The sequence below is a fragment of the Mus musculus genome, chromosome 7 (assembly GCF_000001635.26).
Source record: "Mus musculus strain C57BL/6J chromosome 7, GRCm38.p6 C57BL/6J".
In the NCBI taxonomy this organism is placed as follows: domain Eukaryota; kingdom Metazoa; phylum Chordata; class Mammalia; order Rodentia; family Muridae; genus Mus; species Mus musculus.
The window spans coordinates 78,193,312-78,220,711 of NC_000073.6; the positions used below are offsets into that span (position 1 = coordinate 78,193,312).

The window sequence follows — 27,400 nt, forward strand, 5'->3', positions numbered from 1 at the left end:
AGTATGTGTATATACATGACTGTGGAAGCCCACAGTTGAAGCTGAGTATTTTCCTTGCTTGAATACCAGTCTTTATTGAGGCAGAATCTTTCTTTAAACCTGGACCTCACTTGTTTCAGCTTCTCCTCTAGCCAGCTGTCCCTGCCTTCCCAGTGTTTAGATTTCAGGCAGCTGCCACACCTGCTTAGGGCTGTATGTATGGGTTCTGTGGATCTGAACTCCAGTCCCTGCGCTGTTAAAGCAACCAGCTGATCCATCCCTCAGCCACTGGTTTCCACTGATATCAAGTTCTTCTCCCAGCCACGGCCTCTGTACAAACCATCCTACATGCCTCTGAGCATAGGACCCCTTTCTAAGCAAGGTTTACCTTCCTTTTTGCAATAAATTGTCTGTCTTGTTTACTTTCAAATTTTTTAGTATTCTATTGATTTACATTTTTAACATTATTTTTGAGATTATACTATACTTACAACATTTCTCTCTTCCCTCTTCTTCCTCCAAAACTCCCATCTATCCCTCCCCAAATCTCATTCAAACTCGTAGTTTCTTCTTTCATTGAATTATCCATCCTTCCTTCCTTCCTTCCTTCCTTCCTCCCTCCCTCCCTCCCTCCCTCCCTCCCTCTCTCCCTCTCTCTCTCCCTTCCTTCCTTTCTTTCTTTCTTTCTTTCTTTCTTTCTTTCTTTCTTCTTCCTTTCTTCCTTCCTCTCTTTCCTCCTTTCTTATAGTATGCATATATGTATATATTATATATCTCTAAACATAATCTGCTCAGTTCATATAACATTACTTAAAAGTGGGACCATTGGCAACCAGTTTGTGGTCTTCCCTGGGAAAGACCACCCTTTCTGTTCCCAGTTTTCCTCAGTTGCTCATAGTTCTTTGTGAACTGCTAGATTCACCACTGCTTGGATGGCCAGCCAGTGCAAGTTAGTTACCCTCAGGGATTATCAGCATCCTTGTCTGTAAGGGCAAGGAGTTCCAGAAGGACCAAATTCAAGAATAAAAAGTTCACTGTTACTACAAGGATGGCTGCCAAGTGAAGGGGGGTCATGTATGTTCTTTGCAGCTCCATTTCAACTCCTCAAAGACATTTTCTTTGAAATGCTAAGAACTGAACCCAGGGCCTCAAGAGTAGGCAATTTTTGTACGACTTATCTGTACCCCAAATCCAGACACATTTAAAAACAATTATGTACTCTCCCAATGGTATGAATCCATTCCACACAGTATTAGGTTACATAAGGACATTTTAATACAAGTGAAGTGTACTTTGGATGTATTCCCACTGTGTGACCCTATTTCTCCCATCTTTTCCTTAATTTGAACATCAGACTTTATTTTTCTAATTAGAAAATGCAGCATTAAGCTTCACTATAGCATTTTGGCTTTATTTGATTTTTCTTATCCTCTCCCTTCTCTGCCCTTCTCTCCAATACCACTTTGTTCACCTCCATCCCTGCCTCACCATCTTTTGTGCTCTCATGTGTCCTATGGTCCCTCCTCCAGGTTTCTCTAATGCCTCCTTTTCTCTTCCCACCACCCCATTTCTAGTTTCATAACCAACTACCACACTCACTCTCATGTGTACACATACTTACAGGCATTGCAGGCTATGCTTGAACTAAGCATAGAGGTTTCTCAAGAAGTTAAAAAGTGATGCTACTTTATGGCATATGTAGTTTTCCCGTATGTTTTAACTTCTCTCTAACTCTTTACCACTCTGTGATTTCAAGCAGGTTGCCTCAAACTTCAGCTTCCACATTTGAAGATAGTTTGTGATGATTAAAAGAACACTGATTTGTGTAGTCTGGTATTTGAGCAAATGTTTCCCTTCTCTTCCCTATTAGCATGTATTCAGTGGATAAGAACCCCCTCTCTTCCTCTCTTCTTCTCATCATCTTCTGCTCCCTTACCCCCTCTATCTCAACCCCCTGCAGAACAGTGCTTTCTCCTGGGCATCTCAGATTACTCTGACCTGGATACTTTCACTGTGCCAGCCCTCTTCTGTTCACACTCACCATGGAGTCTGTGATGGCACACTGGGGTCATTTCATTGCCAAAGTGATAAGTCTCCAGGTGCTTGTGTTTACCATTTGGTCTCAAAACTCTCTCAATTCTCACCTCTATTCCTTCCACATTTAGGCAGAATGATTCACTTCGAACTGCAATAGCTTCTGCCTATGCTTAGATCAAAGGCATCCAGTATCATCTCTATAGCAGAACAATCCAGACCATAAACTTCCACTGCTAAGCCAATCATCAGTTACTGCCAGTGCTTAGCTGCTGCTATGGGTAGGGTAAGGGGCATGGTTGACAGAAGAAAGCTAGTCTTCAAGAGTAGGATCCTGCAATACCATCTTAGAAGAGGCCACAAGCACCCCATTAGCTGCTCTAGCCAGCTTTCTTATCCATGAAGTTTCCTAGTTTCCTAGGTATATATGTTGTGGCTGAGTAACCTGGTGTTCTTGTGATATTCCTAACAGTGGGATTGTCCCAGACTCTTTTGCCTTCTTGTGGGACCCTGTTCCTCCTACTAGCTTGCCTTGTCCAGTCTTAATGTGAAGGTATGTGCCCAGTTGTATTGTAGCTTGTTAGGCTATGTTTGGTTAATGTCCCTGGGAGACATGCTCTTTTCTGAAGGAAGTTGGGAGCGAGAGGCTGAGGTGGGAAGGGGGAGGGGAAAAGGCAGATGGGGTATAATATGAGATAGAAGAGTTTTAAAAAGATTATTCTAATGATATCGACACACTTGTCCATGATATTTTCTTTCTTTGGCAACCAAATACCATGGAGATTCTACATAGATGCATGTATAAACATTTGTACTTACAGATACATGCATACATAAAAATTTGCATGCATGTATCTGTATGTGCAAATGTATGTGTCCCATCCCTCAGGAAAACAGTTCCAATTTAAATAAAACCCACAACAGCAATAGCTTCTACATACACTCTTTCCTTCTTCAAGTCCACTAAAATATTTGTTCTACATTGGGAAATGAATTCAGATTTCTTTGAGTACCTGCATAATAAGACATCACTATATATAAAGAAATGCCTTGTCAAATGTGTGGAACTAGAAAACATCATCCTGAGTGAGGTAACTCAGACCCAGAAAGACATCCAGGTACTCACTTATAAGTGGACATTAGTCATAAAGTACAGGACAATCATGCTACAATTCACAAACACAAAGAAGGTAAGAAATAAGGAGAGCCCAGGGGAGGATTCTTGAATCTCATTCAGAAGGGAAAATAAAATAGACACTAGAAATGGGATAGAAAGAGAGAACTGGGTAGGAGAGGGGATTGAGAGGGGAGCAGGGGTAGGAATCAGGTGTGGGGAAAGCAGAGATGGGGATGAGAGGACTGGGAGAGAGGGGGAAAAATCAGTGGTGATTGGGGAGCGTCTCTGGGATGAGTCAGAGTCTTAGGATGCAGGAGGCTCCTGGGAGGATATAGGGGTGACACTAGCTGAGACTCCTAGCAGTAGGGGATATGAAGCCTGAAGTGGCTACCTTTTACAGATAGGTAGAACTTCCAGTGGAGGGAGGGGGACACCGACCTACCATGAAACCTTTGACCTAAAATTTGTTCTGCCTACAAGATGTGCAGAGATAAAGACAGAGCAGAGATCGAAGGGAATAGCCAATCAATGACTGCCCCAACTTGAGACCCATCTCATTGGAGAGAGCCAACCTCGGACACTATTAATGATACTCTGATAAGACTAGTGCAACTGTCATCTGAGGGGCTTTATCCAGCAGCCAATGGAAATAGATACAAAAACAAAAAACAAAAACAAAAACAAAAAAACAGACATTAGGCAGAGCTCATGAAATCTTGTAGACAACTCAGGGGGAAGGATTAAGGGTACCAGAGGTGTCAATTACACTACAAGAAGACCTACTCACCTGAGCCCATTGGGGCTCATCCAGAATGAACCACCAACCAAAGAGCATGCACAGACTGAACCTCGGACCCCCCACTCAGACACTGTTGCCTACCTTTGGATCCCTTTCCTCTATCTGGGCTACCTTGCCTGGCCTCAGTGAGAGAGGATATGCTTAGATCTGATGAGACTTGATGCATAGGTAGGGGTCCCCTTCTCTGAGGAAAAGGGAAGGGGGAGGGAAGGGGAGGGCGGGGCTGGGAAGAGAGGAGGGAAGGGGCTGTGATTGGAATGCAATGTGAATAAATACATGGAAAAAAGAGATGCCTTGTTTTGTTTGAGGCAGGGTCTCATGTGATCTTGACTGTTCTTTAGCCTACATGTAGCAAAGGATGACCTTGGACCCCTAATCAATCCTACTACCTCTGTGTGCAGGGATTATACACGTGTGTCACCATGCCAGATTTCCATAGTGCAGGAGATTAAGCTCAGAGTTTTGTCCATGTTAGCTAAGTGCTCTACCTGCTGAGCCACATCTACATCCTTAAGTTTTGGACTTTAAAAGTTACTTCAATAGTCAGGATATAAAAGACAGGAAATGAATGTCGCTTCTAAGTAAAAGATACTTTCTTGAGTGTTAAAATGAAATTTCAATTCAAAGAAGCCTTAGTGTTTATGACTTCCAAGAAAACAGAAAAGTACAAAAACAGCTAGCATTTTCTATCGGTCAGCTGCAGTAGGAGCTCCACCCATATGTCTATGGATTGTGCAGAATCCCTGGGGCAACATGGCTCTGTTCTATACATACCTGAGACCTGTCTCAGTGTCATTTGGAAAAAGGAAATTGCTGAGGCCACAACGCAAGCTACCTCCTTGTCTAGTTCTCTAAGATACCCAGTCTCTACCAAGATGCCACAGCAATCTCCTTTTATCCCAAATTCAAGAGGAATTTTGTGGAAATCACTAAATTATTGTTCCAAAGCTGCTTAGAAAAATGCCTAGAGCTAAGCATTATTTACTGTCCTACCATGTTAAGTCCTCATAAATTATAAGTATGAAATGGTAATAAGCATTTAGCATTGTGCTGTAGTTGGTTTATTCTATTCTTGGACACTTACACATAACTGATAATCGTGTTTATTTGGCCATTTCAGTCAATTCAGGATCCTATACTTCCCTGTACCTGAAGTAGCTCAAGCCTTTGGTAACCTCCTTCTGTAGATATACTAATCAGTAAATGTTTCTACAAGAAGGCATAATTGCAAAACTCCCGGATTTTCTTTGTTTTCTTTTTCTTTCTTAGTGAAATATTTGTGGTGGTTTTTTTTTTATATGTAGAAACAGAACCCTGACTCCTGTCTCGATTTAGCTATCTGATTTCATACTCTTTTGACAGTTATATCACATTTTCTGTAGTTACAATTTTTCCTTCACTAGGAAGCTTTTTTCCTCCTGATTGTGCTTGCATCCACTTTGCTATCTTGACAGCCCACCTATCTGCATACTATATGCAATCCATGTTCTGAGATGCCTGTCATCAGTCTTCCCTTCCACCCCCAACAGGTCCTGACCTGTCCCTTTGTTACCTCCGTGTTGGAAAGCTGGAACCATGGTTGCTTCCCATAGGTAAAGATCTCCCAAAGAATAACCCCGAAGCTCCAGACATCACTCTCTGTGGTGAACTTCCGGTACATTATGCTTTCAGGGGGCATCCAGCGGATGGGGAGCATGGTGTGTCCTCCCACCTAAAAAAAGAGCAAAGACAGTGACAGAAAGAGTTACCAGATGGCCAGAATCAACAAAAAGTCTATCCTCCTCTTATATAAATGTACCCTCCATGCACTGGATCCCAACATGGCCATGCTCTAGGCAACCTGAATTCATAGGTGAATGGGGATGCTGACATCAGTGAATATCACGAGAGCAGCTATAAGTCTGACCCTAGGGGAGAAAGAAGGGAGACTTCTTAATACAGAGCATGAAAACTAAGAGGTGATTTGAAGTGAGAGAGAAGGTTTAAGAATCTGGCACTAGAATATAATCTTAAAATCTTCCTTTAAGCAATCTCCAGGAGGAAGCCAGGAGAACCATGATGTGATCCTCCAACCACAAACACCAAGTTAGATCCTTTGACAAAGGTGACCAAGGTACAACTATCCATTACAGACATCTAATCTGTAGATTCTTACTTTTAGTTCCCACTTAAATTTCTCATCACAACTTGGGATCTGTGCCTCATGTGAACAAAATAGAGACTTCCAGAAGCTCCTAAGATCATGTATTAATAAGAAACTGAGTGGGAGAAAAGAATAACTCTTCAAAATGCTTAGTATGATACATCATGGAGAATACAGTCTTTACAATGAGCCAACAAGACACTTTGTGGATTTACCCCTGAGATGCAAGGGGAAGAGAAAGTGACTGAGAAGAGGAGACATTTGGGATATGACTGAAGGGAAAACTCTCCATAAATATTCACTATCCAGTAAGTTAGAGATATCAGCACACACAAAAGAAATTTCACAGCGTGCTTCAAATCTCAGGAATGAACCGAGTCATTACCAAGCAGAATGTCAGAAGCTGGACCTTCCAGTTAATAAGCGAAATTTGTTCCAAAAGTGCTTGCTATTCGCTTGAAATGAAGATAGTTCTGTGTCTGTGTCCCAGTAAACTGTTAATATAAATATCTTTCCCTGATGGACCAGTTGGAGAAACATCAGCAATGAGCACTGGGTATCAAGTAGCTAAAGAGATGAAAACCTCACACCTAAGCCAAGAGACTGTGTGTGTGTCATCCACTGGAAACATTTTAGAAGACACTTATCTTCTAGATTTGTAGAAAAGTCACTCTTAAACTGGGACTTTTGAAATAAGTCTAGCTTTCTACATGCTGTGAAGAAAATGCAAAATGTGTCTTCCTGGAAAGCAATCACTAGGACTCTTCACTAAAATACAGGCTTTTCAAAGAAAAATTAAAATCCAAACCAAAACAAGCAAAAAAGACAAAACCACCAGGAATTAATAGAGTATGATTCTAGAAGAACAGAAAAAGGGATGCAAGGTATGTGCTGTCTTGAATTCCACAACAATGGAGTAAATAGACCACAACAGTGCAATTTAAATCTAAATAGTGCTTGCTAATTTGGTGGCTAATGGTAATACAATAACTAATAAGGGCTTCCTATAAAATAGAAACATAAAGTAAATAATATTACCAATAATGTTAACAGTACCACTGCTGCTACTGCTAACCTAATTATGGGAAATGGAATTTCCACATAATTTTAACCATAAGTGCAGATGAGAGTGGGTGCAGAAATAATTAAAAGCCTGATAAAGACTTTATCATTAAGAGGGGAAGGAAAAGCACTTATAGATACCAATCAATCACTGGTCATAATAATTTACCCTTAAATATGCTTGTGAAGAACTTTAAGTAGCTTCCAAAAGAATAAAAGTACTATATACAGCTTCCTAACAGTTTTCAGGAACACAGTATCAAAATCTTTCATCTTACAAAAAAAAAGCAGCAATAATGAACAAAATGTACAAATTGAAAGTAAAATATGATGCTCTGTAGACAGTAAGTATAAATGGATTATTACTACCTCTAACATATGAGGAACATTTAGGTTAGAACTCAAAGTTCATGTTATTTATAAAAGCTGCATTTAAACCAAAATTACAGAAAATATTAAAAATAAAGCGCTGAAAGTAGAAGCAATAAAAGTGAGTTATAATTAGCCATATATGGACATGTACGAATGCATACAAGAAAGCTTGCATATACATGGATATGTTTATGTAGATGGAGATGGCCAATTAGATTTCCTTAATTCATTTCTTTCTAAACATTTTGTATTATTATATGTAGTTGAAAACTCTAATTATCAACAATTTAATGTTAAAAAGAGCTTATAGTGTAGTTATTTCAAATAGAATGACATATATAAAGTTGGAAAAATTTGTCATTATGTTAATCATGAACTTCTTTACTCAGGTTACCACAGCAGCACTATGTTAAATATATGCATATGTAAAGAGGAAAATATTGCAAAATTTTAAAAACTGATAAAGCTATCACAATGAAAAATTAATCCACACTAACGCTACTTTTTAAATACAAAATCCAATTACATATTAAACATCAAAGGAAATCTGAAAAGAAAAAAAAACGTAAGTACATAATAAGAACAAGAAACATTTTTCCTAGCAAGTGAAGCAAACTATAAATAGCAAGAAAGGATTAATCTATTAAACAGTTTATGGGAGGAAGGAATTAAAATACGATTTGCTGAAAATAGTATTTATTATACTATGAGCTGAAGTCCTATTCATTGAATCCTATGGAATATACCCAAAAGAATCTTTAAAAAACATTTTGGAAATTAACTATTGTTAGAATAATTAAATTATAACTAAGCTAAGTAAGGATTCAATTTTGAAAGGAAGTAAAATCCTGAAAATCCATACAGTAAAAAGAAACTAACAATAAAGGCAAAAAATTAAAAACAAAACTGGTTTAGTATAAGTTAAGCGTATTCAAAATATATCACAAGAATAACAACCTTAGGAAATCTACTGTTCCATTTACCTAATTAAAAAGTAAAGAAAAAATACATTACTTGAAAAGATGCTAAAATTTTTCAGTACTGTTTTCTGGTTGAAAAGTCTAATCTATTAATGTGGAAAGGAAACTTCTTTTACTTAACACATTACATATCACAATCCCTGATAAATGACAACACAGTCAAAAGAGACAAAACCACTTATTTGATCTACATAATGAATTTTCTGTCTTTCAAAAGTTATTAAAACCTTTGGCCAGGTTAATAAACAATGTAAAAGAGAAAAATGTGAAATTACAAAAAAAAATTAAAGTCCAATAAGTTTTAAAATATAAGTTCAACTAGTGACTTACTATAAATACTAAAAAAAAAAAATTGAGAAATGTAGAAAATTTGAGAACAAAATATCAAAACTGTAGCAAACCCACATCTGATGGAAGTAAAAATATGGTCTTGTATGTGAGTCTTAGTAGAGTTTTCCAATACGAAAAACATAGACACTTTCTCAAACCACTCTATGGCTTGTATATGTAAAAGCAGAACTGGTCAAATATATAAATAGAGATAAAGAGATTTAGTCTGTATAGCCTTATAAGACCATTTCAGTTCTAACTATAATCACCAAACTGAAAAGCGTATTCAAAATATATCACAAGAATAACAACCTTAGGAAATCTACTGTTCCATTTACCTAATTAAAAAGTAAAGAAAAAAATACATTACTTGAAAAGATGCTAAAAATTTTCAGTACTGTTTTCTGGTTAAAAATTCTAATCTATTAATGTGGAAAGGAAACTTCTTTTACTTAACACATTACATATCACAATCCCTGATAAACCTGAGAAGCACAGAAGGAATTTGTTTCCCTGATTTCGTAAAGCACTATCCAGGAAACCCTAATCAATGTAATAAAGTAACTATTTTGTTATATGCATACAACATCAAACTGGCCTCTAAATACACAATTCTATATGCCTGGATGAGTGCGGCTCTCAGAACTCATCAGAAAAATTTCTTTGTGCCGTGGATGGTACTTAACACAGAACCTAATGAGGAATAGACACACAGAGAATAAGTGGCTGTAAAAGCTCAGCCACAACTGGGACATCTGCATCACACCTCTTCTACAAGGTTCAGCGGCCATCAAAGAAGAGGGGGAAGAAAGACTGTAAGAATCAAGATTGATAAGGAAGATGAGCAAAAACAGAGTCATCTGGACATGACCTGACCTATGCACTCATGACCTCACAGCAGCTGTGGTTGCTTGCAGGAGACTTGCACATGATCAAGCCAGTCAGCATTCTGGCACGAAGGGGAAGAAGTTCATGAGTTCCCATGCCTAACTGAGTTGCTATGAAGATTTGATGTTTTCCACAGGAGTAACAGTTTTCTCTACGGGAAGGTCAACCATACTCCAGTGGATGGATATACAACCAGAAGTCTTATGGACAGCATAAAGTCTATGGGTTTAATAACCCAAAGTCTATGGGTTATTAAATTTTAAGAAAGAGGACACAAAGCAATTAGAGGGGTGGATAGACCTGGGGGGAGGAGTTACATAGAGGAGTTGGACATACATATGACCATAATGTATGTATGGTATGAATTTTAAAAAATAAATATATGATAAAATGTTGAAGCAGAGACTCCAAATTGTCTGCTGTCTGGGTATAGCATGGTTGTTCAAAAACAATTAATTAAAAATAATTAAAACTATTATAGCTTAGTAAGATAACCACATATGGAAAAATAATAGCCAAACTACATGAATAATACCATAGTAACTCAAAACAGAATTGAAAGTAAAACTGTAGGATATCAATAAAGCACTTTAAAATCTGATATATAACTTGACTTAAAATGTATAGGTATATTCAGATCAAAAAACACAAAATAGGGCCTACATAGATGGAGTTTTATCACTTTCTTGGATAAGAAGGTTTGATGGGATAGGTCACTCATTCATCCTTTAAATACAATTTAAGATTTCAGTGCAATATATATTTAAAACTCTCAATGGAATGCGTAATGGAAACTGCCAAGATGAATCCAGAGTATATCCAGAGTAGTGATTGCTTAATTAAAGAACTGTTGACCTAGAACATTGATGGAGATTTGTTCTATCAGATAGCAACACATTTTATTGCACTGTGCAATGAACACCCTGCATTTGGAATAGGGATAGACAATATACCAATGTAACAAAACAGAAAACCTGGAAGGAGAATCATGTATAAATACGGAAGTTTAATATATGAAATGATGGGTTAGTAATTAAAGTGTTGGGACAATGAACTATTCATTTAAAAAATACACTTAGATACCTACCTCACACCATATACAAAAATCATTTCCAGATGGATTAAAGAGCTAAACATAAAAAAACAAAACAATAAGAATATTAGAAGAAAACTTACAAAGGTATTTGTATAACCTCAGGAGTAGAAGACCTTCCTACATGACATACATTTAAAAAGCCACAAAGGATACAATTTATAGACACAATTTTGTAAAATTAAATAGCAAAGACAAAAATTTGTAATCCAAAGACAAATGACAGAAACATCTGCAATGTATGTTAACAGATAAATCATAATAATTATTATCATTAATATGACTTTGTAAAATGGTCTTGCTAAGCAGCCTCAGGCTGGCCTGAAAGTCTCTGTATAAATCAGGCATGCCTCAAGCGGGCAGAAGTACTCCTGCCTCTGCCTCCCTAGTGCTGGGATAGACAAGGAACTAAAATCCATATAATTCATGGTGCTTCTTTGTGTTAGTTAGATAAGCAAACCAACAGATAGATGAGTGAAGACTAAGCAGACAAGCCACAAAATAGCTACAAATGGCCACAGACAAATGACAAGATGCCAAGTCAAAGAGCATAGACATGTATTTTAATGACAGTTGATAAAGGGGGGAAAGAAAGGTTGCTATCTGATGCTTGAGACAGTGTGAGCACTGATGTTGTAATCCTGACCGTGAGATTGGAATCTGTTTCTGAGGATGCAGTTTTTGCATTATCTACCCACAATGAAGATGTAAGAGCCCTGGGGTCCATTGATTTCACTGTAGGAGTAGTAGAAAATTATTGTCTGTGTGTAGGCAAAAATATTTAGTTCAAGATTTTCATTTTAAAAGGCATAGATATGTTCATTTTTAAAGGCATATATGGTGGTTAAAACAGAATAAAAAATACTACTACTATGTACTGCTAGCTCAGTATGTCCAGGACGATATGTGTAGTATTTGAAAATACAACTCATGATAAATACATGTTGTCATTCTCATTTATGTAAAAATGAAAATGCATAAGCATAAGCAAATGCACAGTAATAATATACACTTTGTGAATGACATGAAAAGATCCAGAAAGTCACTAAGGCAATAATTTTCTCTAGAGATGAAAGTAAGAAGGTTCCAAATTTTATTATATGTATTTGTATATTGTTTACAATTTTATGGTGATCAGGCACCATATTTTAAAATTCCAAGATAAAAGGAAAAATAAACATTTGAATAGACAGACAGAAACCAACAGATACAAGTCCACAAAAAATATCAGTTTTGTAAAATAAGTATGTTTGTGGCAGGAAATGCTAGAATGGTTTGTTTCACCGGGCTTCTTGAGTGAAAACAAATAGAAGTCAGGAATAACAAACATCACCCTGGTTGTGTAACTTCAAATAATGGAGCCCTCCATTTGATGCTAACATATGTCTCCATTGATGGTTTTTATATAAAATACAGAGGATGTTTTACATTGAAATCTCCATGTTCAGAAAAGGAGAAAGTCAAGAGTACTGGGTGCAACTGTGATGATCCTAAGTGTTTGTTTGAGAAGGCAACTCCCAGAAGGGCATTAACTGTTCACAGGGCCCCTCTAAAAGGCTGTTATAAGTTAGCAACATCAATGTGGATGATATTTATATTACATTCCTCTAAGAATAAGGTCTTAACATGGCAAAATCAGCAAAAATAGGAAGTCAAGAAATCTTGAATTGCTGCCTCAGATGGCATCACAGATACAAGAACCTACCAGATATCATTAAGTGCAGAGATGTACACACAGTACAGTAATTGATCACTGTGTACATCTTTACATGCTCCTAGATAACATAACAAATCGAACTTCCTACAGCTCCCTTATTGCCCATAAGAACCCATATTAATTTCCTTCCATAATTCCCCCACATTGAGGAGACTCAGCCTGGGAAAAATAGTAGTCTAATAGTTTCTAATAATAGGGAGAGAGAGAGAGAGAGAGAGAGAGAGAGAGAGAGAGAGAGAGAGAGAGAGAGACAGACAGAGAGAGACAGAGAGAGACAGACAGACAGAGATATATAGAGAGACGACAGAGATAGAGAAAGAGACGACAGAGAGAGACAGAGACAGAGAGAGAGAAGGAGAAGAAGAAGAAGAAGAAGAAGAAGAAGAAGAAGAAGAAGAAGAAGAAGAAGAAGAAGAAGAAGATGAAGAAGAAGAAGAAGATGAAGAAGAAGAAGAAGAAGAAGAAGAAGAAGAAGAAGAAGAAGAAGAAGAAGAAGAAGAAGAAGAAGAAGAAGAAGAAGAAGAAGAAGAGGAAAAAGAGGAAGAAGAGGAAGAAGAGGAAGAAGAGGAAGAAGAAGAAGAAGAAGAAGAAGAAGAAGAAGAAGAAGAAGAAGAAGAAGAAGAAGAGGAAGAAGAAGAGGAAGAAGAAGAGGGGGAGAGGGAGAGGAGAGACACTCCTTGACAAATATCTCCACCGTAAAACTTACCCAGACATAAACTATCCAGAGCTATAGTATCAAGGACAAGAACAATACTAATGAATGGAGATATCATATGGTCTCTCATTTCATTTTTCTCCATTCCTGTGGGAGAGGTGCCTCTACTGTCCCCACTTCACAGATGAAAACAGTATGACTTACCTACACTTTGCCTGAGTAGTATTAGCTTGTAATTGGAGCTCTCTAGGGGATACCTTAAGGATCTTGAAGCTAAACCATGAAAAGGGGTGACAAAAACTAATAAGGAGCAAGGGAAATGCTGAAGAATGGTTGCAGCAATAAAAAAAGTAGAAAAATAAAATTTTGAATTATTTGCTCTTGGGAAAAAGGCCCTATCTGCTTTCAGAGCCTCCCATGGCCCCATCACTGCCTTCTGTTGTCCTCTCTTATCCTCACGCTAAGGAAAGAGAAAGCTGGAAGGAGATATTTGCTCAGGAAAGGTTTTGCTCATTAGGTTTAGAGGTAGGTCTATAGAAATTGGGTGGTCCTGGAATCCTCTCTCGCTGAACCTGTGCAGAATTCATCAGGAACTTCCCTTCTTAGATCCTCATGTATGTTGACTTAAGAATACAAGACTTCTTTAATTATTAAGTCTGTTTACCATTAAAACCATTATCCCCAGACATACAGTATCTGCATGATACAACATGAGCTTCCTCTGAAACATAATGGAAAGTGGTGTCTCTCTTTTATATGATTTTATGACCCATCAATGAATCCTGTCTGGTCACTCATTATAAAGTCCCCTTTAACCTAGTGATTTTAGCAACCATTGATGATCATTGCCCAAATCTATTATTTCATTAGTGGTTCAGAGGATGACATTCTAATTATAGTATTTCTCCTGCATATATTAGCAGAAAATTTCTATAAATAAAAACTTCCCTTCATCTGCTATGTGATTGTACTGATTACAGCTTTTATGAAGCAGGCTTGACTATTTCACTGTATTAACTTGTTTTTAGGAGACTGAGTTTACCCCTAGGCATTATGGTTTGTTTGTGGTTTGAACACAAAGGCTTGAATGTTTGAATACTTAGTCCAGAGCTTATGGAGTTCATTTGAAAGGAAAAAGCAAATAAAAAACAAAAACAAAAAACAAAAACAACAACAACCCCACACTTAAGGAAGTGGATTCCTGAAGGCGGGTCTTGAGATTTTATAGTCTAGCACTACTTCCTGTGTACTCTGCTTCCTTATGGCTAACACAACATGATCAGCTCTTCCACACTCATACTTGCACCATGCTTTCCCCTCCATGGCGGGCTACACCACCTCAAATTTTGAGTTAAAGTAAAAACTTCTGCTCTTAAGCTGCTGTCTGAGAGTTATTGGTCAGAGCAGTAAGAAAAGAAGAGCCACCACTCTCCCAGGGTCAGCTGTGAGGATTTTGTTTTGCTTCTGAAAATCATTTTCAGGACTTGCTCTTTTTTTTTTTTCTTTTCTTATTTTTTTTAACTCCCACTTGAAGTGTTTCAGTCTGCTGCAGTGACTATTTTTGATGTCTTGTTTCCTTCCATCTTTGACCAATGGAAACCTCTTAAAGCTGTGCCTCCTTCTCTTCTCATATAACCCCAGTAGTCTTTGATGGCACCTTCACTTTCTTACATGAAAGAACATTGTATGCTCCTCTTGTCATTTCCTTCCAGAGCCTTTGAAGCTAATGTTTCTCCAAGGATCTCTGCATCTTTTTGATGCACAATGGAATCCGGGGATCATAACATGGATCCTTGTGAGTTCTCCATGCTACTAGGGTGCTCGTCACTTCGGAGTTTTTATAGTGGGAAATTCAAAGCTGGGAATCATTTTTTGAAAGGGAAAATACAACAGGAGCTCATGATTTTGCTTATCCACACTCAAACTCAGGATTGCTTGGCTTCTTTGAACTTTATATTTCATTTTTTTCTCTCATGCTGAAAATCATGAGTACTAGAATGTAATAATAAAATTATTTAATTTTTCATAACACATTCATGTGATTTTTAAAGTTATGTACTCTCTTATATATTACACCTGCAGTTTCCCCTCCCTCCTTTCCCTCCCAGCCTTTCCCTTTGCTGCCTTCCTCTCCCCCTAATCCACTTCTTCTCCATTTCCCTCCAGAAAAGGACAGGCTTCCCAGGAATATCAACCAAACATGGCATATGAAGGTGCAATAAAACTAGACACCTCTCCTCATAGTAAGGCTGGAAGAGGCCAACCAGTAGGAGTAAAAATGTCCTAAAAGGAGGCAAAGACTCAGAAACAGCCCCTACACCCACTGTTAGGAGTTCCAAAAGAAGACCAAACTACACAACTACAACACATATGTAAAAGGCCTAGGTCAGTCTCCGATGCAAGGTCTGTGATTGCCATTTCAGTCTCTCTGAGCCCCTACGAGCCTAGGTTGTTGATTCTGTGAGTTTTCTTGTGGTGCCCTTGACCCCTCTGGCTTTTTTTTTTCTTTCCACTCTCATACAGATAACTTGGTTCCCTGGGAAGACGCATCTCTTGCATTCAACACATACTGGCCTACCTGTACAAAATAGCCTTCCTTCTTTTTTTGTTTGTTTGTTTGTTTGTTTGTTTGTTTTGGTTGGTTGGTTTTTATTGGATATTTTCTTTATTTACATTTCAAATATTTTCCTCTTTCCAGGTCTCCCCTTCAGAACCCCCTCCCCTATACCCTCTCTTTCTGCCTCTATGAGGGTGCTCCCCCACCCACCCACCCACTCCCGTCCTCCCACCCTGGCATTCCCCTACACTGGAGCACTGAACACCCTCAGGCCCATGTGCCTCTCCTCCTACTGGTGTCCAACTAGGCCATCCTCTGCCACAAATGTGGCCAGTACCATGGGTCCCTCCATGTATACTCTTTGGTTGGTGGTCCAGTCCCCGAGAGTTCCAGGGGCTATGGCCTGTTGATACTATTGCTCCCTCCATGGGGCTGTAAACCCCCCTCAGCTCCTTCAGTCCCTTCTCCAACTCTTCCATCTGGGACCTCTGAGCTCAGTCCAGTGGTTGGCTGCAAGCTTCTGCCTCTGACTTTGTCAGGCTCTGGCAGAGCCTCTCAGGAGACAGACCCTCTGGCTTCTACAATCTCTCTTCTCCGCTCTTTCACAAGTTTCCCCACATTCCATTTAAGATTGACAATTAATAAATGGGATCTCACAAATCTGAAAAGCTTCTGTAAGGCAAAGGATGCCATCAATGGAACAAAATGGCAGCCTACAAAATGGAAAAACACTTTCTCAACTCCATAGCTGACAAGAAAGCTAATTTCCAAAATATATAAAGAACTCAAGAAGCTAAACATCAACAAACCAAACAACTCAACTTAAAAGAAGGAAGAGAACTGAACAGAGAATTCTTAACAGAGGAATGTCTAATGGCTGAGACACACTTAAAGAAATGTTTTAGCATTCTTAGAACTCAAGGAAATGCAAATCAAAATTGCTTTGATGTTTCACCTTACCCCTGTCAGAATAGCTAAGATAAAAATCACTAATGATAGTTCATGCTAGTGAGGATGTAGAACATGGGGAAGATTCTTCCATTGCTGGTGGGAGTGCAAATTTGTGTAGCTACTTTGGAAATCAATATGGCAGTTTCTCAGAAATTTGGAAATAGTTCTACTTCAAGACGCAGCTATACCACTCCTAGGCATACACCCAAAGGACACTGCCTCCTTCCTATCACAAGGTCAACTGTGTTCATAGAAGCTTTATTAATAATACTCAGAAACTGGAAACAACCTAGACGTCCCTCAACTAAGAAATGGATAAAGATAGTGTAGTACATTTACACGGCTGTTATAAACATAACATCATGAAAATTTTAGGCAAATAGATGGAAAAAAAAAACATTCTAAGTGAGGTAATCCAGACCCATAAAGACAAACATGGTATGTACTGACTTCTAAGTGGATATTATCTGAGTAGAAAAGGATAATCATGCTAAAATCCACAGACCTAGAGACAAGTAGAGACCTAGTAACGAGGACTCAAGGAGGAAGTATGAATCTCCGTGGGAAAAGGAAATAGAATGGATATTTTAGGTGGAGTAAGAAAGGGTGGGAAAGAGAACAAGAGGGATCAGTGAGGGGAGAGGGAAGTTGGAAGGAGAGAGTGCTAGGAGCTTCAACTGGAATTAGAGGGCATTTGGAAGACCAGGTAGAAACCTAGTGCAATAGAAACATCCTGGAATCTACAAGACTGACCTTAGCTAAGACTCCTATAATAGAAGATACAGAGCCTGGATCAGTTATCTCCAGTAACCACACATGACTTGCAGTGGAGGGACTGGAACACCAATCCAGCCACAAAACCTTCAACCCACAAATTGCCCTGCCTGCAAGATGTGCCAGGGTGAAGATGGTACAGAAATAGTGGGAGTGGCCAACCAATGAGTGGTCCACCTTGAGACCCATGCCATGAGAGGGTGTCTTTGATACTGCCTGGAGGGCCAGATCCCTGAGTCTGAATAATCCAGAGACAAGGTAGAAACTTGACTAGCAGAGAGAGAGAGAGAGAGAGAGAGAGAGAGAGAGAGAGAGAATATCACTGAAATTATTCCTAAAGATATTCTGCTATACTCACAGATTGATAGATTTGTGCTTAGGACAGTTTTCATTAGAGAGGCTTCATCCAGCAATTTATGCAGATAGCCACAGCCAAACAGTGTCACTTCTTAATCATATTAAAAATATATAGATAGTTTCAACATTAAACCATCTACCCTGACCTCAGTTCTTTCTGTCCCTAAGATACACCAACTAGAAAAAGTGGAAAGTATAACTTTATCTTAGTTCTTTCAAAGTTACCATATCAACACACTTCTTTATTTTATTGTTTTCAATATCAGAAATACTTTTTTGTTTTTTATTTTCCAACTTATTTTGTGTCAATTATTGGCTATTTTTTAAAAAACTGAAACATAACTTCAAGCTCAAAAGCAAAAATCAAGATCCTTTTACATAAATTACAACTCCATTCTTATTCTACTGATCTTGCCACTAGACACTCTTACTCGCACCTTCCTATAGAACATAATTAGGGTTTGTTCTAGCTATTTTTCCCTTTTTTTGTCAGATTGTTGGTTTGTTTGTTTGTTCACACACATATCAGTTCAAATTAATTTCTGTGTTCTGTGCTTTGCTTTCTTATTGGGAATTCACTCTTTCCTTATATAGATGTACAAGACTCCATTGTGTATACCAACTCCTTAGTTTTTCCAGTCAACCTCAATTTACAGAAGAGCCTTCCTCGCAAGGAAGGCATAAGAGATTGAGAATATAGCTCCCCAAAGTCATTGCCCACCTGAGTTTGCAAAGCTTGAAGATGCATGAAGACCTCCAAATATGTCCCCAGTAAGGATAGCTTTGAGGTATTTTAAAGATCCTCAACTCTTATATGTATGTTTTCTAAACTTGAATATAAAACTCCCAGTAGTCTAGCAAAGATGCTGGTGATTAGAGAATAAATCTTACACTCTGGACACTCCAACTTCTTAAAGATAGATAGATAGATAGATAGATAGATAGATAGATAGATAGATAGATCAAAACAAAAACTAATGGGGAAACAAACATAAAAGGTTATTATAGATATAAAAATAAAATAATTATTGATAAGAGACCAATAGATAGTCCCAGCAAATAATTCAAAGACTTGAGTCACATGTCAATAAAATAAAAATCCCTTGTATTCACACATACACAAAACCAATAGAATTGATCCTGAATAATAGTATGTATTAACAATAAATAAGTTTAATCAATAATGTATGTGGCAATTGATGAATAGAGAAGATAAGTTTCCATTCATGTTTTACTTTTAACTCCCATGGTCATCAAAATCTGGGATATATAGTTATTACTTTGATCTACTGTCTGTTTCTGTTCATTGCTAATAATTGCAGGGATACTCATTCAAAAAAAATCTCTTAACATTTAAAAACTTATGGTCACTGGACATTAAAAATTAAATTTAAATCTTCATACACATTTTTGTCACAGTAAACCATGATAGAGTGGCCAATAAAGGGCTTTCAAGCATAAAAATAAATTACATAAAGATAAAATTCAGCGTGGTAACTGGAATGAAAATATAAATTCAAGAAGAAAAAGGAGCCATGTAAAAATGGCTGTTTAAGAATTTGTTCATGTGTTAAATAGATGATGTACCAAATTGCTCTGGTATTTAAACTTCATTAGATGCATTAAAGGAATGATGTATTTTTTTAATGTCAATGTTTACAATACTCTGGAAATGATGGCAGCACTTGAAACTTTTTAAAAGGTTGCAACCAACTACATAGAAGTTTCTTAACGACAACTTTAAATGTGTTGGAGACATCCATAGCTTTTCAAAATTCTTTTGAGATCATAAAAGTTTAGAGCTCTTAAGTATAGAACATTCACATACAGATAAGAAATGTCTTCTCTCTCTTGTCTTTTCTTTAGTCTGTATCTCTCTCATTTCCAAATAGAAGTAGGAGGAAAAGATGGAAGGAAGAATATCACCCTGAGCAGCCAGAGTGTCTGCTTAGGACCCCTGACTACCCACTGTTCACTCTAGCTCTTAATCCTCAATTGTAGCTGCATCCCCAAAAACTGAAGGTACTGAATGGGGAATGGCTGCCTGTGACCCATCACCCGTTCTTCCTGGATGTAGAATGCTAGGTGTGGACCACAGGGAACTCTCAGACCCCCTCCATCCTCACACATAGTGTTTGCCTCTCTCCTGAACAGTGAATTGTGGTTTTGTATTTCCTCTAATGGTCTCTCACTTTGCTGTGGTGAAGGGGATTCCATTATTCCAGATTAAAGAGAAACTCAACCAGGCTTTAGAAGGTTCTCAGGTCTCTGTATCTATTACCTGGACAAAGGGGCACTAAAGCACCCAGATTCCTTCTTCTCACCCAGACATTCAAAACATCTACCCTCAAACAACTCTGTCTAGTTAGGAAACATGGTAACCCATATTCCAAATAGATAAACCAAGACTCAGCAAAGAAGAATAAATGCAAATCCACAGGGCAGAGTATTTCTGGGAACAACTCAAACCTCCTCTGTATGGAAAGAATATAAACTAATCCAGACTTTTTGAAGGAGATAATAAAGTAACCTATCTTCTTTGAGGATTCAGCTACAAAGAGCTGTTAAAACTCTGAAACGTATGTTTATGGCCAAATGATCTCATCATCCGGAGACTGCCAGTCCTGGTAGAGGCCATTAATTTTTATTTATTCAGTTTTAGTATTTCTTAATTGCATGTCTTAGCACAGAGAAAATATACCATGTGCATTTAAAAAACAAATCAAATGTCAAGAGATATCTTCTTCATCACCTGAAAAGTCTGTCTAACACTTGATACATTCCTGTACTGGCTAGTTTTGTGTCAACTTGACACAGCTGGAGTTATCACAGAGAAAGGAGCTTCAGTTGAGGAAATGCCTCCATGAGATCCAACTGTAAGGCATTTTCTCAATTAGTGATCAAAGAGGAAAGGCCCCTTGTGGGTGGGACCATCTCTGGGCTGGTAGTCTTGAGTTCTATAAGAGAGCAGGCTGAGCAAGCCAGGGGAAGCAAGTCAGTAAAGAACATTCCTCCATGGCTTCTGCATCAGCTCCTGCTTTCTGACCTGCTTGAGTTCCAGTCCTGACTTCCTTTGGTGATGAACAGCAGTACGGAAGTGTAAATTGAATAAACCCTTTCCTCCCCAACTTGCTTCTTGGTCATGATGTTTGTTCAGGAATAGAAACCCTAAGACAAATTGGTGCCAGAAGTGGGGTATTCCTGTGACAACCTGACCATGTTTTGGGGAGGACTGTGGAAGGACTTTGGAACTTTGGGCTTGAAGAACCATTCGTTGTTAAGAGCTCTGTCAGATGTTTTGTAGGAGCTTGGAAGATAATGTTGAGAACAGTGCAGAAGATAGAGGCCTGGCTTGTGAAATTTCAGAGGGAAAATTAAAGACTCTTTTCAGGGCCATTGCTGTTTTGATGGTGAAGATTCTGTAGTTCTGGTTAGCTGGGGCTGAAGAATCAGCTGTGATTAACAAGATACGAGAACTACTAAAGCAAAAACTTTGCATTACTGGGACTATTGATGCTGGTTAGCTGGAGCTAAGAAATTAGCAGTGATTAAGAAGAGACCAGCATCATTGAGGTGACATCTTCTGGGAAGTGTTTTCTGAAAGCACAAAGAAGCTGTGTTCCAGAGTTAGCCAAGGTTGTACTCCTGCTGCAGCGGGACTTGGTAATATGTAAGGGTCACCCAGGTGGTACTGGTTTTGAAGGCATGAAGGGGTCACTCAGAGCAGCTGAGGCTCAGCACTGTGAGAGGGCATAGAAGGCGATTGGTGAAGGTGCAGCCTCAGTTGCAATTGAAGACCCAGGACTGAAGGGGTCACGCAGTGTTTTGGAGATGCCAGTACCATGAGTTGACCACCAAGAGCAGCATCAGTAGTGGAGTACAGGCATCTGGAGCCTAGAGGACGATGCGTATGCTACAAAGGGCATGGCTGGAGAAGTAACCCAAGCCCTTGGAGGAGCCCAGAAGATCATGAGTTGGACCCCAGACATTGGACGGTTGGAGATTGATTTTTGCTTTTGATTGTGACTGTGCCCTGATATTTTCCCTCTTGAAGGAAGAAACTATTTTAGAGGAGCCCACAGTTAAGAGACTTTTAATTGTAAAAAGACTTTGAATTTTAAAAGAGATGGATATTTTAAAGAGATTGAAATTTTAAGAATATGTAAAGACTGTGGGACTTTTAAAGTTATTTAGATCTTGGGGATGAATAAGAATGTAAGGGTTGAGGCTTTCTAGTGATGTGTTTGTGTGTCAAGTTGACAAGGGGTCAATTGTACTGGCTAGTTTTGTGTCAGCTTGACACAGCTGGAGTTATCACAGAGAAAGGAGCTTCAGTTGAGGAAATGCCTCCATGAGATCCAACTGTAAGGCATTTTCTCAATTAGTGATCAAGGGGGAAAGGCCCCTTGTGGGTGGGACCATCCCTGGGCTGGTAGTCTTGGTTCTATAAGAGAGCAGGCTGAGCAAGCCAGGGGAAGCAAGCCAGTAAAGAACATCCCTCGATGGCCTCTGCATCAGCTCCTGCTCCCTGACCTGCTTGAGTTCCAGTCCTGACTTCCTTTGGTGATGAACAGCAGTACAGAAGTGTAAGCTGAATAAATCCTTTCCTTCCCAACTTGCTTCTTGATCATGATGTTTGTGCAGGAATAGAAACCCTGACTAAGACAATACCCCAGTGGGTTTTGCCTCTTACATCCTATCCTGTGCTGCCACATGCAAAGAGCTACATCAATCAGGGACAGCTATGTCCTTGAACATGACAATAGCTATGGTCCTAGTAGCCAGCACTAGTCTGACTGGGCCATCTTTCCAATTGTTACAATGACATGAGTCCTCAGAATTGTGAAGTCAGAATTGCTATACTTGCTTTTGCCTCACTGCCAAACTCCCCCAACACGCGCGCACGCACACACACACACACACACACACACACACACACACACGCACGCACGCACGCACGCGCGAGACTCTCCCCAAGAACATGTCTGCAAGCTATTGTCTCACTTCCTGGTTGACAAATTGAAGAACTTGACCCCAAGTCTATGTAGTAGGTACTTGGAATTTTTCCAAGGGAAATAGAAAATTTACAAAGACATTAGAGTGGGGGCTCCCTCTGAGCAGGGCAATGTGGCAGCTTATGCAATCAGCATCCATTTAGCAAAATCTCAGAGAAAAGGCTGCTGCATCTGAGCCTCTAGCCTTGGGATTAGGATAAATCCTCAAGTTTTCCAAAACTACAATAAGTTAAGAGTCAAGCTGTTTAGCAGTGTGAGCCTAGAGGATAAACAAGCCCATTGTGCTTCTTCTCAACTCTCTTACCTAGAGCTGAATCTGCCAGGAGCAAAGTTCTTCCATGGATGCTCCAGGAACACACACCTTTTTATACCGACTTACCCCTGCTCCATTCTAAATGCCAGCGTTCATTCAAAGTCCTCCCTGTCCTTTAGTTTACCTAAGCAGTATGTATATATACATTAAAGAGACCAGATACTACATTGAAAACACAATTTGGCCCTTACTTTCCTTTCCCAATGCCTAGACTCTAGCCTCCTGGCTGCACTAAAATCTTCTTATGGAAAGAAACTTTAAGATGTTAAAAGAGCTCAATTCACACAACAAAGCTGGAGGTCTCAACTCAGCTACAATTCATAAATCAAACTGGAGACTGAAGATTCCACCCAGATCTCAAACGTGCACACTGATACTATACATAAAGGAAGGTTAAGTCACTCCACTGACTGAGTCTAGATTTTTTTTAATTACCCTGTAATGCTCAAGTACTCACAGTTAGGATCATATTTGTATTCACATAGATTTAGGTCAGATTACAAATCATCTCTTTCAAACAAAGTTTTGCTCAGCCAGATGTTTTGTTTCCCTTGACGTGGTAAATGACACCGGAAATGTGTGTTATAGGTTGAGAAAGGAGGGGATCTAAAGCAACCAGAGTGATAATGTCTAACTGAGCAGGGACCGTATATCAGTTCAGTAACCACAGAGTGTTTATCTTCAAGAAGACTCACTTCCTTGTGCGTGGAATGGGGATAATAACACACCTACTCAAAACATGTACTGAAAAGAAATGAGGTAGTAAATGAAAGAGAAAATATATACATGCACATAGATTTGAATCAAAATCTTCCTTGCAAGCATTTCCCAAAGTTTCCTGGGTCCTAGACATTCTGCTCAGTGAGCCCTCACAACAGTGAGACAACCATATTGGATAAGAAACCAGATCATGGGGGGAGAAAGCATCCAGTCACTAGACTAGCATAAACCTGAAGGAATGCATCACCATACCCCAAGCCCTTCTTCTTGTGAGAATTTTGTTTAGTTTAGGTTTGGTTTGGTTTTAGTTTGTGACAGTGTCACCAACAAGCACTGAGCACAGCCTAAAGTGACAGCCAGGAACTACATTAGTATCAGTCTTGATTCCTGCATCTGGTCTGTTTTAAAACAACAACAACAAACAAACACCCCCCCCCCAAAAAACAAAACAAAACAAAACAAAACAAAAACGTAGCTATGCTATTCAGGAAAGGCAGCTAGAGTGGATCCCAGACAAGACGAGACTGGACTAGAATATGCAACAGTCTCTTTGCTCTGAGTGTGAGACCCTACTGTAGGACATAAAGGCAAAATAATTGGGTTCATGAAGATGAACTCTGACGAGCTGGAGAGATGGCTCAGCAATTAGAGTATTGGCTACTTTTGTAGAAGCCCAGGGTTCTGTTCCCAGCATTTACATGGTGGCTTATTTATAACTTAAGTTCCAGTGAGTTTGGTGCTCTCTTCTGGCCTCCACAGGCACCAGGAACTCATGCAGTGCAAATATATATGTATAGGTAAAACATTTATACAGACTCGAAAAATTCAAATAACCCCATTAAAAAATGGGGTACCGAGCTATACAAAGAATTCTCAACTGAGGAATACCGAATGGCTGAGAAGCACTTGAAAAAATGTTCAACATAATTAATCATCAGGGAAATGAAAATCAAAACAACCCTGAGATTCCACCTCACACCAGTCAGAATGGCTAAGATAAAAAATTCAGGTGACAGCAGATGCTGGCGAGGATGTGGAGAAAGAGGAACACTCCTCCATTGTTGGTAGGATTGCAAGCTTGTACAACCACTCTGGAAATCAGTCTGGCGGTTCCTCAGAAAGTTGGACATAGTACTACCAGAAGATCCAGCAATTCCTCTCCTGGGCATATACCCAGAAGATGTTCCAACTGGTAATAAGAACACATGCCCCACTATGTTCATAGCAGCCTTATTTATAATAGCCAGAAGCTGGAAAGAACCCAGATGTCTCTCAACAGAGGAATGTAGTACATTTACACAATGGAGTACTACTCAGCTATTAAAAACAATGATTTTATGAAATTCTTGGGCAAATGGATGTATCTGGAGGATATCATCCTGAGTGAGGTCACCCAGTCACAAAAGAAGTCACTTGATATGCACTCACTGATAAGCTCAGAAACTTAGACTACCCAAGATACAATTTGCAAAACACAAGAAAATCAAGAAGAAGGAAGACCAACGTGTATCCTCCTTAGAATAGGGAACAAAATACCCATGGAAGGAGTTAGTTTAGACACAAAGTTTGGAGAGAAGATGAAAGGATGGACTATCCAGAGACTACCCCACCCGGGGATCCACCCATAATCAGCCACCAAATGCAGACACTATTGCACATGCCAGCAAGATTCTGCTGAAAGGATCCTGATATAGCTGTCTCATGTGAGGCTAGGCCAGTGCCTGGCAGATACAGAAGTGGATGCTCACAGTCAGCTATTGGATGGAACACAGGGCCCCCAATGGAGGAGCTAGAGAAAGTACCCAAGGAGCTGAAGGGGTCTGCAACCCTATAGGTAGAACAACAATATGAACTAATCAGTACCCCCTGAGCTCGTGTCTCTAGCTGCATATGTATCAGAAGATGGCCTAGTTGGCCATCATTGGGAAGAGAGTCCCCTTGGTCTTGCAAACTGTATATGCCCCAGTACAGGGGAACACCAGGGCCAAGAAGTGGTAGTGGGTGGGTAGGGAAGCAGGGCAGGGGGGTGGGATATAGGGGACTTTCAGGATAGCATTTGAAATGTAAGTAAAGAAAATAGCTAATAAAAAGTTGAAAAAAATTCATGCATATACAATAACAGTTACTAAAACTTTAAAAAAGAAGAAAAAATAATAGTTTTTTTATGCAAAAGACAATTTCTCTCTATGACTTGTTTTCTCAATATTAATAAAAGTAAAAACAGCAATACCTAAGTCTGGTTTCTATTACCCAGTACTGGCCGTGAATCCAGGGTTTTGTACATACCCCTGGGCTATGACCCTGGGTCTTTGGTGTGTGTGTGTGTTTGTGTTTGTTTCTTAGGTGCTCTCTTGCTTTCATTTTTATTTTAAGACAAAGTTTTACTAAGTTGCCCGAGCTTGTCTTGAACTCATTCTATAGCACAGGCACAGACCTCCTGCTTCTACATCCCAAGTGCTGAGATTACAAGTGTGCATGCACGCTATTCCACTTGGATGATGAGTTTACTGTAGGATTCTTAACTGACAACAGATACACACCACAGGTACCATGAGACTGAGAAGCTTTTCAACAGTCCATGAATATTCTTCTTCATGACCCAGCAAGACCCCGTTTCCAGGGAAACTGAGGATGAGAGCTGGCCTGCATCCTCGGCTTTGGATGAGACACCCAGGCCAAGTGATCTTCTTAATTGATGTTCTTTCTTAATTCTAGTTCCACAGTTCTCGACCTCCTGACTCCACACTGGTGAGATATGTCATCCAGAAGTTACGTCTGGACGTTAGGAGAAGCCTGTGCATCTGCTCTTAGGGCCCTGTCTTGATGCCTGAGAAGAGGACAGCGTAAAACAGGTTCTGCTTGCTGCCCCTGATTCTGTTCATCTCAGGACTTTCGGACTCATTAAGGGATGTTTGTAAGGACAGCCATCAGCAGGCAGCTCCCCTGACATGAGCAAAGGATCCTACAACATGTTTCCTACAACAACATGATCTCCTTCAGTGGCATGACACTTGTATCTTTGCTGGCTGCTTGCAAGTCACCTACTAGGAGCTTCTGCCCACCGTGTGCTCTTCCTCCGATCCTTGTGAAGACTCTTCCACCTTTGTATAGCCCTCATCTCTCAGAAACAAGACTTCCTAAAGGCTGCCTGGGATGAAGAGAGACAAGTACCCAGCCATGTGCTTGGGCCCAAAGAAGAGCTTAACTGAGCCAAGGCCTAACATTTCTGGAAAATTCAATACCCTGTGTACTTTCTTCAGTGCCCCCGGGGCAGAGGAGAGATCTCCTGTTAGAAGAACTGATGGATTCAGAAACAGAACCTTAGGACAGAGAAAAGGGCTGTCTCCCTCCTAAGCAGCCCTCAAAGTGGGAAAGGCACATCATGATGCAGACACAAACTTACAGCCAAGTCACCTGGAGAAATCACTTCACCTTTTGGAATCTCAGTTTCCCCATAGATTAAGTATTAATAAGATTTTTTTCATTTTCATGAGGATTAAGTAAAAACAAGCCATGGAAATTTGGACAAGGTGCCTGGAGTTTG

The 27,400-nt window shown here is 39.4% G+C and overlaps 1 protein-coding gene across 10 annotated transcripts in view; it reads right to left on the reverse strand.

The window, feature by feature from the left end:
- Positions 1–27,400, reverse strand: part of Ntrk3 (neurotrophic tyrosine kinase, receptor, type 3) — a 401,049-nt gene that overhangs the window by 13,326 nt on the left and 360,323 nt on the right. For 8 of the 10 annotated variants that reach the window (XR_001785487.2, XR_001785486.2, XR_001785488.2 and 5 more), the window contains 2 exons: positions 10,792–10,833; positions 5,482–5,640 (listed from right to left, as the gene is read on the reverse strand). Coding sequence is in view for 4 of the 10 variants with exons in the window: in XM_011250816.3 (XP_011249118.1) it covers positions 5,482–5,640; positions 10,792–10,833 (201 nt within the window). In the remaining 6 variants the exon portion in view is untranslated. The remainder of the gene's footprint in view (positions 1–5,481; positions 5,641–10,791; positions 10,834–27,400) is intronic. The other 2 variants (XM_006540691.4, NM_008746.5) reach the window with 1 other exon arrangement.